Source organism: Octodon degus, unplaced genomic scaffold (genome assembly GCF_000260255.1).
Source record: "Octodon degus isolate 3935 unplaced genomic scaffold, OctDeg1.0 scaffold00101, whole genome shotgun sequence".
Lineage (NCBI taxonomy): Eukaryota > Metazoa > Chordata > Mammalia > Rodentia > Octodontidae > Octodon > Octodon degus.
In genome coordinates this window covers 7,327,478-7,343,912 of record NW_004524677.1, presented here as the reverse complement: position 1 = coordinate 7,343,912, position 16,435 = coordinate 7,327,478, and the positions used below count along the sequence as shown (strand labels likewise).

Sequence of the window (16,435 nt, the reverse complement as noted above, 5' to 3'; positions counted from 1 at the left end):
GACAGAGACAGAGAAAGAGAGACAGAGACAGAGAGAGACAGAGAGAGAGAGAGAGAGAGAGAGAGAGAGAGAGAGAGAGAGAAGGGGAAGAAGAATAGAAGGGAAGGGAAGGAGAGGGGAGGGGAGGGGCAGAGAGAGAAGAGAAGGGAAAAATAAGTAGAGGAGCTAAAGATGTAGCTCTTGGAAGCAGGCTCAAGGGCACGGGGTCCAATCCCTAGGCCTGCCATGCTGGCCCCACCCCCAGGGTGTGCTGAGACAGCAATTGAGATTGGGGGTGATGGTGCACACCTGTAATCCCGGCTCTTGGGAGGCTGTAAACAGGGGGATCACTATGAGTCCGATCTAGTAGTGAGATCCTGAACACCCTGTAGACCCTTCCTTAAAATACAATACAAGAAAGAAGAAAGAAAGAAAGAAAGAAAGAAAGAAAGAAAGAAAGAAAGAAAGAAAGAAACAAAAGAAAGTTAGTTCAGTGGGAGAGATCTTGGTTAGCGTGAGTGAGGCCCTGGGCTGTCTCCAACACCACCTAAAGGAGAGAGGGAAGATTGAGAAGCCTAAATAGCTGACTACATAGCTTGAATGCATTGAACTAAAATGTTGCCACCAAGGCCACATCTACTGCCCTCCTTAAAACAGCAGAAGCACAGGAGGAGCAAGGAAGAAGAGCCCGTGTCAGGAGAGGGTACTGAGCCAGGACTTAAGCCGCTGAACCACATATTAGTGGTAAAAATGCAGCGTTAGAAAGAGCCCACTCATTATAGTTCAACCAACAAAGCACAGAACAGTCAATCAACAGCTTCTTGCTATCACCCGGCTCTTCACGTCATCAATTTTATAGCAGCCATGAAACACTGCCCCTAAAAAGCCCTAGGTTCTAGGACGCCATCATTTCACTTAATTTCCACCACTGTTTCTGGAGTAGAGATGGAAGCCTCAAGACTAAATTCGAGAACAGCACAGAGAAAGCACTCCTGCTCCACCACAGAGTGACAGAGTTCCCAGCGGCCTGCAAGGGCGAGTCCTTCCGCCCTTGCCGGCCTACTTCTCAGGAGCCTTCTGAAGATGCCGAACACCTTGGGTACAGGGAAAGTCGCTTCCTAACACCCCCGGAGCCAAACACCTCATCTGCTTCCATGTTTCACCCATCATATTCATAAATCTACAGCAAATCATAACATTACGCTAAAAATGAATTTATTTTGTATTTTTTCAGTAATGCCATGATGCTCTACAATATTTTCATTGACTTTATGAACAAAAACAGTGATGAACTTACCTTCCAGTTAACAGCTGGAATTAATTCTGATTCCAACTTAAGGGACTCTTTGTGTAACTCACTCCTTGCAGATGTGCAGGCCAGCACTCGGGGGGAGGTGGGTCCTCTCCTCCCGCCCCGTGGTGTGCTTTCCCTTGGGAAAGATGGGTCAATAAGACAGGGGTATCAAATATTCTTTTAATCAAGGTTTTACGTGACACAGGAGTCTTTAGAAAGCAAGGTCCCAAAGCCCAGGTGAATTGTTTTTGTCAAGATTTGAAGAATGGTCAGCCCCATAAAAGGAGGACTGTACTAAAAACAAAACACTGTTCCAGTACTGACGGACAGGACAAAGAAACACAGCAAGGCTGTCTGGTTCAGATTCTTCCTGGCCTCTGTAGAGTGCTCCTTCCTCCCAGATGGAATAAGACTCCTTCTGGAGTGAGATTTTATGACATCAGACAGGGCTGGTTAGAGAATGTCTTCATGGTCAGTCCCTCTGCAGAAAAATGGGGAAATTAGAGTGACATCTCTAGGTTTTATGACTGTCTCTGGGGAGAGGGTTTCTAATTCTCATGACTGATGCTAGGGAATAGAAACTCTAGTTTGGAAAAGAGAAAAAGAGGCAGGGGACATAGGAAGACAGGAGAAGGTCAGCAAGGACTATGCTTCTGAGGCTGCAACTGAAGGTCCCCCAAGCCCCTCAGTTCAGCATATTCAGCCCGAGCACTGCTCTCTCGGGCCCCAGCTTCAGAGCCCCCACAAGCCTCAGTAACAGAAATGAAATAGACAGAAAACTAGGCAACAAGTGCCAACGGCTCGGTGTGTGAACCTGGTGAATACAAAAGTTGGACATGTGCAGGTGAGCTACAAACTGACTAACTTTTCTGAACTGGAAAAAGAATAATTTTATTATTTTCATGCTTTAGTTATTTTTACTAATTCTGTTTCTAAGCCAAATCATTGTCACTACTGGTTTTTCCATCTGTGGATGCAGGCAGGCATAGTGGCCAATTAAAGTTGTAAGCATAAAGCAGAGTCTGGTAAAGCACAGTGTGCGCTTGCTGAGTGCTAATTCCTTGGGTCTTACATGCTGCCTGCAACTTTCCCACTAAAACAGAGGTGTCAGAAGATAGAAAGTCTCAAGGTAGCTGTTTCCAGGTTCCTGGTGTCTGGAACAGAGAACCAAGCACGACTCCCAGAGGAATGAAGGAGAGTTAGCGTTCCTAAGCGTGAAAACATACCACATGAGCTGGGGCAGCAGGCAGGGAAAGGAGTTCAGAGCCCTGCTGGGAGCAGCCCCTCAGTCTCCTAAGGTCCTGGGACTGTGGGCAGATCCATGGCTGGGCCTTCGCAGCCCTGACTCAGCCCACCCAAGGGGAGGAGGAATCTGACCATACAAGGATTTTAGAGGAAGCATCTTGGCATCCAAAGCCCACCAGAGGGTCAAAGCTGCAATGCACATGAGGTTAGATACTGACCGGGATCCTGTGCTTTTGGCTTGAAGGTGACTGTAGACCTCTGTAGGACAGGCTAGCCTTCATCTGCTGGCTTTCTAATGTGTTGACAGAGTCCTTCTTATTGTTTCTGGTTTTCGAAGATTTGTCCCCTGGCATTCTGTTCTCTGCCTGTCCTCATTCTGCTCCCCATCTTAAAAGAATGTGACCTCACAGAACCCTCGTAGTTCTCTTTTCCCTGTAAAATGTGTGTGAGTACCTCCGAAGGCTGGCTGCAAGGAGCCATGCAAAGTTCAGAGCATTTCTGGCTCTGTGCCACAGGAACATGAGCCCCAACAGTTGTGGAGAGGAGGCTGAGGCCGCTTGTGATGTGTCCCTACAGGAATTCTGCAGCTGACGGCCCCTTAACCACATCTCCTGGGACCTATCCCCTTCCAGGCTCCACATCCATATGCACAGGCCTCTCCACTTGCTCCACCCTGGGCTGTGTTGACAGTTTTCTGCCACTAGAACGTTGGCATGAATCAGCTCACACGGTGGATAGGTGGATGTTAGCTGACAGATCTGGAGGCATCTCTCCGTGAGGCACAGACCTTGCCGCTCTTAGGGGAGGCAGCGTAGCATGGACCAAAAACCATGCTCTTGTGCCCATGAGCGAAAGCATGGGGCAGGAAGGGGCTGGGACCCCACAGTCCCCTCAAGGCCTGGGCCCCTGTCCTCAAGACCTCCTAAGGGTCCTCCACCTCCTCTCCACACTGGGGGCTAAGCCTGCCACACATGGGCTTCAGGGACTGCCCAGGCTCAGACGCTGGTGCTAATTAGAGAGGCGCTCACTGGCCCCACTCTTGCCTCTGTGGAAGGCTGCGTCTTCACCAAGTTCCCAAGTGATGCTGGCCTCACAATGTTTGGGTTAGGTGCCTGCTTCCACCAACACTCTAAAATCCTTCTCCTCTTAAGCCTGCCTCCCCTTTGCTTTTGTTTTTAGGAGACAACAATGGATGGTCTCTGCAACTTGACAAATATTTTGCCAGTTATTACCAAATGAGTTCCCCGTATCCCTTCGACATGGAAACATCCGAATGCTGTAAGTAACCACTGCCTCTGGGTTGCCTTTCTGTGAGTTCATCACAGAACGTTGTGATTTTAGTAGTCGTCTACTATGGTGTTCTAAAAGGGCTCACTGTGCTTCTGTAGCTGCAAGCTTTATTAGAGATGTACCCTTAAATTTGGGGGGGATATTTTCAAATGATTCAAGGATCCTAAGTGTAACAACAATTACGTCAGGTACTGTGATGTGAACTACTGAACTGAGGTTAGTGCTCAGAGGTGCTGTTTTACATAAATTCCTTGGGCACAAGAACTTCGAGGGAAAAAAATGAGTAAACTGAAAGGCAGTGATGTTGTTTTGATTTTAATATTTGCAAGCAAAAAAGTGTTCTGGGGTCTAATCTATGTTTTACAGCTACAAATCCTTATTAATCCTAACCTGGTATTTTCAGTCATATATAGGTGAATCTTACAAATAGAAGGGTATGAAAAGGATATAAAGTTGAGGGTTTATATATAATACCTTTATGATATTTTAGAACAGAAAGGTTTATCAAAATGATACTGTAAATAAATTTTACCTATTTTAATAAATCATGCAGATATAATTATATAACTCAGACCTGTAATTTCAATCCTATGTTTTCAAAACAGAGATTAAAAAGCAAAGATGGGGAAAGGGGAGATACCCTTTACTCTAGATTTTTTTCCTTTATTATCTTCCACAAATTGTAGAGTTCAACTTTTCAAATTATTAATTTGTTTTTGTTTTTGCTACTCAAATGAGATTAATAATATTTTACTAAGTAGCCCATGGGCATTCCAGAGGAAGGGGGCCAAATAATTTGATCATTAAAAAGCAAAAAGCTTATAGAAAGATAAAAGCTAACAAGTATAATTTGCGTGCTAACATAATGTAAAATATCACAATCATTGAACAGTGTTATCTTAAAATATAATTTTATTTTCTTTTATTGCACATGGATTCCAGTTTTTAAATTTTATTTTATTTTTTATTTATTTTTTTATGAGCAGAATATATGCACTGGGGGAAAGAAAGCTCCTGCCTGAGAGAGGGACAGGAGGGGGTGCCCCCAAGCAGGTGGTTCCCCTATTTTTTTTTTATTTTACCTTATTTATTTTTATTTTTTGCGGTGCCAAGGATTGAACACAGGAGCCTGTGCTTGCCAGGCAAGCACTTATTCTATGGAGCTATCTCCCCAGCCTGCAGTTCTTAAATTTTAGTTGAATGATTTATATCTCTCGCTTTATTCCTCCTCCTCCTCCTCCCCCAAATTTTAACATTGAGGCTGGTGAGATGGCTCAGTAGTCTAAAGCACCTACTTAGAACAAGCTTAGCAAAACACAGGGACCGCGGTTCAATCCCCCAGCACCACATGCCAGCCAGCCGCGCCCCCTGGTGGGCTGAGCTGGCCACACACACAAATAAATAAATAAAATAAATAAATAAAAGAAAAAGCTTTAAAAAAAATTTAACATTGAGTAATAGCTTAAACTATTGCTGTAAGACGGAAGCAGTAGTCAAGTGGTCAGGGGAAGAGCAACGGCAAAGAAGCTCTGCGTGAGACTGTCCTCCCCACCGTGCAGAGGTCAGCAACTGTATCTGAAGCTTAGTTCTGAATTTGTAGCCATTAGATCAAAATAAGGCATTGTATAACTCTCACAGCCTGATCAGCACAGCAAAAACAAACAAACGGGGACACATCAAATCAAGTCAGCAAGAGAAACAAGTTTTTCCCTGATCTTGCATCCTGGAAGAAACTGGTCTCAAGTATAATTACAGAAGAGGAATGAAATTACACAATAAATGATGGATGAAAAACGCAGAAGAAAAATTTCTCATCGATACTTACTATTAAACAAATGTGTGGTTTTTAATTGGAATTCTTTAAATGGGATGGGAAATTGCTGTCAATAATCAAATATCTTTGTCGATCTTGAAAGCAGTATGAAAATTGAATAAAAAGTGCACAGTAAAACCTGGGTATGAAACTTAAATTAAGATTCCTGTTGTGCCACTTAATTCAATCAACTTATAAGGACTCACTGGAAATTGAACAGAGGACAGTTTTCAAGCACTTGTATCTGAGTAACTGTGAGGAATTCCCATGGTTAAGGCATTCCCTGCTCAAGATCAACATCATGAAAGATATCATTTCTGTGAACAACTGATACATTATCAAAATTTAAATGTAAAGGTCTGATAAAGACTTTGCCTAACCCTAAGTTCACTGTGCAGAGGCCACCAGCACTTACTTACTGACGCATTACTCATGCTTTAAAAAAAAAACCCAAAAAACTGAAATTTCCTATATGAACCAATTTCCAGTAGCATATTCTGTTTGCATTTTAGAATAATCAGGTATTCATAGAATTATGAGCTCTTTTAAAAATATACAGCAGGGCCACAGAGATCTGAGAGTGGTCTAAGCTGTCCAAGCTCAGTGGTCTAAGAGCCTGCTTCGGCAAGCCCAGGTTCAGTTCTGAGCACCACATGCCACTCTGACCCAACTCCCGGCCATTGAGACTTGGCATGGTGGTGCATGCCTGTAATCCCAGCACTGGGAAGGCTGAGACAGGAGAATCACTACGAATCTGAGCTATGTAGTGAGACCCTGTACCAAATATAATAAATAAATAAATCAATGCAACATGTGGGGCTAGCACCATAGCTTAGGGTGCCATGTGCCTAGCTCATACAAGCCCCAGGATGGGCCTCACCACATACATGCACAGGTCACAAACATGCACAGGTTCAGAAAATATATTTTGTAAGTAACATTTACAGGCTGTGTTCCACATTTCCCTACTAAGGACAACCCTCTCCTCCACATATATGGATTTTCTTAATTCAATATATATGCAATATGTATTCAAATATATATATATTTCAATGCATTTCATATCTCAACTATTTATACCGCTAAAATTGATGCTGACTCTGCCGCTTTCCTTCCCTGTTCCTCCTACCTTTCCATTCTCGAGACTTTCCTCTTCCCGCCCTCCTTCCACCATCCCATCCCAAGACAGGCACTCCCACACTACCTAGGATATTCACTCGGAGACAGAATTAATTGTCAGGGATCACAGCCACAGGGAGTACTTCCAGCTAGATGATGTTGAGGACTTCTGGGCAGGCTCTGTGTTTGCAGAGAACACAGTTACATTATGACCTGGATCTCCTGCTGCCTGGTGAAGGACTTTGCAGTTACTTGGGCAAAGGGAGGAAGCCTGTCACCCCTGCACCTGAGTGAAGGGTGCACTCCGTGCTGCGCTCTGGGGCTGGAGGCTCTCAGAAGGCCACTCACAGGGGCCCTGTCCCTCTGAACTGGACACACGCCCTCCCAGGAAGTTTCGCAGGCAAGGCTAGAAACTGGAAGCCAGCAGGCAGAAGAGTCACATAGAGATCTGTGCTGGTTCTGTGATGTTCTAAGGTAGCTATGGACGTTTTAAAATACCTCCACATGAGGCAAGGCACTTCTGCTTTCTGTGAGAAGCAGGGCTGGCTTGGCTGTGCATGTTCCCAACAGACTCAGCGGTGTTTAGGGGAAGTTGTTCCCCTGGTCACCTGTGCACAGACGGCAGCACCAGACACCTGAGTCGGGACGGAGCACCTGCTGGAAAGCTCAGAGTTCCAGCAGCAAATGCAGAGCCGAGGCACCCTCAATGCCATCGTAGCCCTCGCATGAGGGCAGGAATCAGACTGCAGTGGGCACGCCGGCTAATCACCCCGTTGCACTGTTTTTCCACGGGAACATCGTCCCAGGTGCCTGGAAGGCTGCAGGTCCACTGAGTCTTGCCTTGGCTCCAGGACTCAGCCCACAATGGCCAGAAGCACGGGCTCTCCTCCCTCTCCTTCCCACACCCCCACCATGAAAAGGCAGTACTCCTCCCCTAGGTGACAGTTTAGACATCCTGCGTCTCTACATAAGCCAAAGGAAGAGCATTTTTAAAGGCATCTTTTGAAAAATGCTTGAATTATCTAGGAAACCGAAAGCTACCAATCCTATCCTTCACTTGTATTGTTCAGTGCTCTTTGAAAGGCTTTGATGATGCCATTAATTCTCAGCTAGTTTTCCCAGGATCATTCAATCCCACCACACAGACCCTGCTTCCTTTGGTGACCAAAGAGCTGACAATTTCATTCATTTTGCTACAAAAGGAAAAGAGCAACTCGGTGTTTAAGAAAACCATGATGGGCTAGCAAATGTGTGTACTTCCAAATGTTCATCGTCTAGCATCTTTTAAACTTAAAAGAAAACTTTGGAACCTGAATTTAAAGCATTGCTCAAATGGCTCGGGAAAGACAAGCCCTGTAGCAGGTAACGTTCTCACCGCTTCTCCTTTCTTTCTTTTTCTTGCTCCCTTCCCGCCCCTCGCTTCCACCCCTCCGCACACTTCTCTCTGTTCAGTGGTTGGCTCAGTGCCCAGGCATTGTTGGTGCGGTGGTCTAGCCCTTGACTGTGACGAAGCCAGTTTACGAGCTGTCCCATCAGTTTCTTCAAATGTGACTCTGATGTAAGTAGAACAGGAGGGCTCGCCCTCAGCATCGGGGTGGCTCTGCCGAGACCCCGTCCAAGACTGTACGGTGGCCAAGAATGCGCCTCTGTCAGTGAGAGTGTCCCTGTTCCTGGATCAGTTAAGATGACCCATCCTGGTCATTTGCATTTGCCAAATGCAAACCCTCTGCCTTCACCCAGTCCATGGATTAACTTAATGAATCCCTCATAAGAATCTTATGAAGTGTTCAGTGTCACTGTAGCTTATCTGAACAAAAGGTAAACCGCCTTTAAACAATAACAGATTTATTCATTGACATTTTTCGAAAGAACTTTTTAAGAATTTACTGAATATAAGTCTGCACATATTGTATGTGCAGACAAAGTAAAATAAGTAAAATAACCTGGATGAAATATTCCTGGAACATGGCATTTATAGTAACTTTTGAATCACATTTTTATTCAAAGATTCTGATGGTGTTTTCTCTAAGTAATTCAAACTTATGGATGAAAAGAAAGTATTCTCATAATAAACAGTTGTTGATTTCTAGTACTTGAGGTTCTAAGTGTCCCGTAGTACAAATGTGATCTCACCTGATTTTAATGACATAAGCACACACACTTCACCAAAACTGTTAAAAAGAGATCAACAAGCATGGCTACTTTAATCAAAATTTTTCCAAGTTTTTTTTTTTTTTTAAATCCAGATGTTTCAGCATCTTATGGCTTTGACATTTGGGTATATGGAGATAAATAGAAACAATCCTTGAGTTTACAAGTGTCAGCAAGTCTTACCTTTTTCAAAGGAGGGGTAGCTCAAGAAAGGAGGACAAACCGCACTTGCAACACAAATGCTTGACATAGGAGGGGTGGAAGATCACGCGTGCTGAGGCCCGATAGAGAGTGGGGCCATGAAAACTGAGGACATTGGGAGGGTAATCCATAAACCCTTGTTGGCAACATCCCCCAGAGCCAAAGTAAAAGAGAGGCTCTCCTGCACTCTGTCCTCTCCTGTCCTCACCTCTTTTTATAGTCATTGGTCCTCGTAGGTAAACGTAATGATCCCCCAAAGAAACTAAGGTCCTGTGGAGATCGTCCACGATTTAAATTTAAATGGTGCTCCATGGTGGCACACAGGTAATCCCAGCACTTAGAAATCTGAGTTAGGAGAATCATTGCAAGTTTGAAGCCAGTCTGGGCTGTATAGAGTAGTGAGTTCAAAGCCAGCAGGGCCTACGCAATAAGACCCTGTCTCCCTCCCAGCAAAAAATTAATTGGAAATACTAAATATATTAATCTATAATAATTTCATTTTGTTTTCATAAAATATCACTCCAACTGCTTATATCAAATTACTAGAAATCCAAGTCAAAGAATACACTGATCTCGCCAATTTCATTCTTCATTTTCCCACAAATAAGATTTGAATCCTTCTCAGTTCTCCTAACCTCGTAAAAGAGAAATACAGAAGGAAACGGCTGGTGCCACAGACGGCAGTAAGGTAGCGACTGCTCAGGAAGGGCAAGCCCACCCAGACAGTGAGTGATTCCCTTGACTGTTCCCTTCACTCAATTTAAAATATTGTTTGACCTAATACTTACACTGATATAGATTACATGCAGACATAGACACAGACAGTGCGTGCAGGTCTTTGGCCTTCCAGTTTTCAGTACTGGTATTTAAAAATCAGCTAGGTGAAGTGAGCTATGCCTGGAAGCCCAGCCACTTTAAGAGGATGAGCCCAGTGAAGGAAAGTGAGTGAGACAATGTCTCAAAATAAAGCATGGAAAAGGCTGTGTTGTCACTGAGTGGGAGCACGCTTGCTAGGCCCTGTGAGGCCCCAAGTCAATCCTCAGTACAGCAAATAAACAATAAGTTGAAGACACTTGAGGACAGTTTGTGAGGATGATTAGTATTCTAGTGTGAGATCCTTTTTATTCAACTTGAGATTGCCTGGTAACTTGGTGGAAATTTGCAGCAGGCATTTGGAGACGTAGGCATAAGGCTAAAAAGTGTCCACAACTTTTTCTGTTTTCTTTCTTAAAAGATGGCATTGTGGCCAGTCAGATTCTTAGCAGACTAAAGCACCTTCTTAAGCAGAGCACAGCAGCCAGGTTTGATCCTGGGCATGCCATGCTGGCCCCAAAATGGGGCACACTGAGGCAGTGACTGAGATGGTATGGTGGCATGCACCTGTAATCCCAGTGCTTGGGAGGCTGAAACCAGGAGGATCACTACGAGTCTGATCTACATAGTGCGACCCTGTAGACCCTGTAGATCCTGTCCTAAATACATTAAAAATGGCATTGTAGGCCGAGAGTAGCTCAGTGGCAGAGCCCTGATGATGGGCAGGGTCCTAGGATGATTCAGGAATACCGAAAAGAAGTAGCATCCTTCTATACTTTGGCTTGGACTGCTTGGTTCCAGTTATCCATTTCTGCTTTTGTCTGCAGAGCTGCTTCATGCCTTATCCCAGTCTGTTTGCTCAGCTCCATAGGGGAGAAGCACTCTAGGCTTGATATCAAATACATTAGAAAACTAAACATTACATTACTGAGTTTTGTAAAGTTCAAGTTAAAACTATTATAATGAAATGTCAAAAACAGACTAAATCATACGTAAGTAAAGTATTAAAAAGCCAATAATACAAGGAACGGTTACTGAATTTATTGAAAGCATTTCACATAAATGTTAAAGAATGAAATAGCCAAACACAAAGACAGAAATATTTATACATTGTTCTAACTCATTAAGCATGACCTTTGTTGGCCTTTAAGATCAAGAATTGAGTCACTACAAACAACTGTGAGGTCCAAAAGTTATATCTTTTTTTTTTTTCAAAATTGGGGCAATCTGTGGCAGGGCTTATAAAACAAGGCAGTGTTTCCCTGCCACACTATACATAAAGAATTATGCGAAAAGTCATACCCGTGACATCAAAGTTTCACACGTAAGAATCTGTTACATTTTGGAAGTGCTTTAATTATCCTCAGCAGTGAAAATAATAATCCCCTCTCTCCAGTTCAATGCAATACTGGAAATGGAAGCACTATTTTGGGAAAATACTTAGATCACATGAAAAGTAGCCTCTAAACCTTAGGAATTCTGTCTTCATACAGATTTAGCTTTTGAAGAAGCATTATGTATGTGTCCTTACGGGAATATCGCTTCCCATAACGGTAATGCGCGCACGCGCACGCACGCACACACACGCACACGGAGGTGCACTTAGCGTCCGCCCCTTGCGCTCGTCCACAGAACCTCCGTTGCAACTTTGGAGTATGTTAATCATGCCTCCTCGCGAAGTCACTGGGCTCCTACTCGTACATCAAAAGGGGAAACACCATCATCTCCATGATTTTGCTATATACCTTCCAAAATTTCTAGCAGCGTAATAGGCTCTAAATAAATATTTGTCAAGTAGGTTTCAATCAACAGAAGGAAACCAAGCTTATTGAACTTCATTGTTTGAATTTTATCATGACATATTTGCAGTCCGTGCAGCTCACAGTTATCATGGGCAGGGCTTCTGTGTCCTGCACCTACCACAGCTTTCTCGTTTGTCAAAATCCCCTTCCCGTCACTTCTCACCTTCCCTCCTCTAACTAATGCAAAAATTACATGGATCACACGAGCTAAGGCTAATAGTATCAACAAGAATGAATTTGCGGTCCTAGGCTTTCGTACTGAAGACACGCCCCTTTTATAGAGTCATGTCATTGACATCCGGAGAGAACGAGGCTGTCATATGCAAGGTGCTGCTGTCTTTTCTTCCAAAGCACAAACTGCAGGCATCTTTTTGAGGAAACGAATGAATGAACACATTTCTAATAACACAAAAAATTTCATTTCGAGTCTCAGATCAAATCCACATGTTTCATAATGTATCTTTATACAAGACAAATATCAAAATATGATATAAAATATAATCTGGGATACAAACCAAGTAAGGACCATTAGTAGAAAAAACATTCTCAATGCAGAGTAACTTCAAGAGATAATTGACCTTGGTGTGTATTTAACTTTTAAAAACCATCAAGTAAATGATACGTATAGTTTAGAACAGTGTTTTTAACCTTCTTATATTGTCCTTCCATTTTGAGGGCATTTTTAGATTTTTTTTATATTTGTTCTCCTGTGACATTTTGATAATTAAGTATGCTCTGATCTCCTTACGTATACTCTGCTGTACCCCGCAATGTCTAGAGGTGACTCACTTTCGAAGAACTAATCCTCGCTCCCTTTGAGACTGGATACTCTTCCTGGTTCTAGAATAGTTTCTCAACTTGCATGCACAGATGTTTTCTGTAAACTCTGAGTTATCTATCTTAGCTACTTATCTTGTCCCTGAGACAAAAGAGCTGACATCCAAAGTTAAAGGAAGAAAGGTTGACTTTGGCTCACAGTATGTGCAAGTTTCAGTCCATAGTCAGCTGGCTCCAAGGCAGGGTAGCTTCACAGAGGAGAAGCAGCTCACTGCAGGCAGGAGGCAGCAAAAGGCGCAAGCAATAAGCAACAAAAGCAGTGAGCTCTCCTGTCTCTGTACCTTCTATCCTCTCCAGGCTACATCCGGAGGGTAGGCAGCACTCACATCCAGGGTGTCGCACCTTCACTCCTAGCAATGAGCCATGAATCAGTTCCAGCCTCACACACAGTAGGTCCAGCCACCTCTGAAATCTCCACCTAGAACCACAAGAGGCTTTGCAGGGATAGCTGGAGGCAAGCCACAACATTATCTTCTTTAAGAATGATTGTTCTCCAAATTTAAGCAATGTTAGTCCAAAATTTAAACATTGTTGACCTATTGATTGACAGCACCTTAGCCTGAATTAATCTCCAGACAGTGCTGTCTGTTGGACATATATCAATAAGCATCTAATCCACCATAGGTTATAACAATAATATTAATAATGCCATTATATTATTAGAGAGCTCATTTTAATTTTTTCAAAGTTAAAGAAATTCATCTGGAAAAGTTATGGGTGATTTGTGCAAGGGACACAAAATACATTGTTCTTGGATTTTTATTCGCTTAGTCTATTTTCCACATTATAATGGTCTATGTCATAGTGTCTATTAAATCATATTACACAGGAAAATTTTCTACTCAACTTCCTAGAAACTGTAATGAGTTCACTTAGCCAATAAATGCAGTCCAACTATCGGCACCAGTTGATGATTTCTTTTACAACTACTTTCAAGGTGGTGGAATATTGACAATGGAATATTGAAAAATTAAGACCTGTGTATTTTAAACAAAAATAGTCTTTTTGTTGTTACTTAACACTGAGGTGTCTTCTAAAGTTTATTAAATAAAAATAGAAAGATAGTTGAAAATCAAGTTTCTCTAGATTTTATTTTTAAATTCTCTCATCAGACTTACAATGTCATAACACAAAGCTTTTGAAAACATGAGACTAATCAATAACACAAAGCTGACAGAGTGGCATCACAGGGTAAAATGCTTGCGGAACGCATATGGCTAAAGTAGCTACAGTTTATAATTATGAATGTTTTAATTTGAAGAAAATGAAAAAAACCTTTAAGAGCCACACTTGCCTCTGTTTCAGGTCACTTCAGTGGAACTTCATAAGAAAACTGCCTCCCAATGCCTTCAAGAAGTACCATGATCTTCAGAAGCTGTAAGAAAAACTTGAATTCCTGGTATTTAAGTCACTAGCATTTTTAGGTATATCTGTCTCTTCCCACTTTTTTAGAGACCCACAGTACCATTGCTTGAAACCAAATCCCTCTTCAAGTATTTATTTAGCAGTTAGACAAACAGCTGGCAACTGCCTCCTCAGTAACATGTTTTCTGAGTAGTTCTAGAAGGCATTCTAGAAAAATCTCAGGTACCAATGGTCAAAAGGACCACGACACGTGTGCTGTCAATCCTCCGTCTCTTGGCTCCTGAACCCCAGGCCTCAGTGGGGTTAGGAACTCCTCCACACGCAGCAGGTAGAATAGCAGTCAGGCTGCCTTTGCATTGGCAGCCTGTGCCCCTCTGGATGGCCAGCCCAGCTCCACTTCCTGTCAGATCTGTCAGTCAGCTTAGACTCTCTACTGTGAAATGCAAGTGCTAGCGATCCAGGTGCCATGGAAAAACTGTCTTCCAGGAAACCAGGTCCTGGAGCCCAAAGGCTGTGGCCTGCTGTTCTACCCTATTCTCCAAGATAGACATGTGGGCGCGGGAGCTTTTCATGCTCCAGTGTTCTGTCTGGGGCACCCTCGGTGCCTGTTTGAGAGAAAGACTCCGTGATCTTTTCACCAGATTCGCCATTCAGATTAGCTGGTGAAGACTTTCCTTCCGTGTGTTTACAGATTTAGTCTCTGCCTACAAAAGCAAGTTGCTGTGGTTTGTAAACTCTGAGCATCTTTTTTGGGGACTTCACCCCATGTTCCCACCTGCCTGCTAGAACAGGCATTACAGGACTTGGAGGCAGGTTTGTTTTCCATCAGTGTGCACTGATTAGGGTGGTTCCCAGAACAGCCGGCGCTGCCTCTGGTGGTGGAGGGCTTACGTGGGATGAGCAAGCAGGAAATGCAGAGGCAGAGCGGCCGCCACTGGGGGTTGGTTTATACAGCGCGGGTTGTAGTGAGCAGCTGTGCATCGCAGTGACCAGACGTTTCTAAGTGACAGGAGCAGCCGGAACTGGAACAGGATCTGTTAACAGAGCAACTAAGAAACTAAAAGATGCTAAATAGGGGGAGCGGGTGCATTTTCTGTTACAGGGTCTGACATGCTTAAGGTCATGTGCAGACACCTGAAATCCAGAGAGCCCCAAGTGACATTTATCTGTCGGCTAGGTCAGCTTGTGTAAATCATCTTGTCGTAGACTGGAATCACTGGGCTTAGAGGCCCTGGATCCGACAGAATATCTAGGAAATACCTCACAATTTCTTGTTTCAGTTTTTATATGTGTTAGTTTTAGTTTGGATTTAACACTAGAGAAACGGCATGACTAATATACATGTACGTATTTTTTAAACTACTACAGGGAGACAGAGCATGAAATGTGCTAAACCACACATAATATGCAGGAAACTATATTTTGGATTTGAAAATTTAAAGTCTCACAAAAATGAGATTGCAAAAATAATTCTTATTGATCAATATAAATCTTTTTTAAATTGTATCTGCTGCAAAAACTTCAAGAGTGTACTTCCTTATTCTGTTTTGTTTTTGTTTTTTGAGATCTAAAGAATTTTTCTACTCTGTGGCACCACCTTATGTCCATATGCTTAGAAGAAGTTAGACTACAAATTTAAACATCCAAATTTAAGTTCATATAACACAGTATTTTAGCAATTTTTTTATGCCAACCATTCAATAAATTCCTAAACATACAATTTGTTCCAAGAAATAAAATGATCAAAAAGCCTAATAACAAACAGTAATCTAATTGGAATCTTAAATCTAGACAATACAGTCTATTGTTTAGTCAGCCCTTATAAAAATTAGCAAACTATTACTTAGTTTTTCTGTGTATTAGTGAGAAAGATGCATTACTTACTATATGACTGGGTCTGCACACGTCATGTGAAATTGTCAGGTGTATAATTTTTATATAATAACACTTTACAATCAAAGTTAACTCTTCCTGTATGCTAAGCAGCAGAGAATATCTTTTCACCAAAATTTTGAACTCAAAGCTCATTCATACAGATTTCTCCCTTATAGCTCCTATGATTTATATGAATATATATATATATATATATATATATATGTAAATTCAGAACACTCTAGACAGCAAAGGTAACATGAATTTTGAATGAAAAGGCAGACTTGACGCCCTTCACTCAGGACATGTACACATTGCAATGTGAAGCTCTGCATGTGGTTAAATATACTCAATATATTTCTCCTTTCACCTTCAGTTAATTTAAGGTCAAAATTGCCTCCAGTTACCCCTGTAAGAATGTGGTATTACTTTGACATTCAATTCTATATTTTTCCTGTCTTGATTTTTTAAATTTGAATTTCTCTCTTTTGTCATAAGGAATATTCTTTATGAATAGCCTGAAATGCTTTGTGGAAGAAGGCGTGAAGTGTCACATTGCTAAATTTAAGTTCATTTGCTTGGAATATTTGTGGTGAACATGGTATAGGGTTGATGACATTAAAAACATCATATCATAGTGATATATGTGTGCCT

At 42.4% G+C, this 16,435-nt stretch overlaps 1 protein-coding gene across 1 annotated transcript in view; it reads left to right on the top strand.

The window, feature by feature from the left end:
- Positions 1 to 16,435, top strand: part of Rxfp1 (relaxin/insulin like family peptide receptor 1) — a 119,549-nt gene that overhangs the window by 63,603 nt on the left and 39,511 nt on the right. The window contains 3 exon segments of the mRNA XM_023723671.1: positions 3,698 to 3,796; positions 8,193 to 8,298; positions 13,850 to 13,921. Coding sequence (XP_023579439.1) covers positions 3,698 to 3,796; positions 8,193 to 8,298; positions 13,850 to 13,921 — 277 coding nt within the window.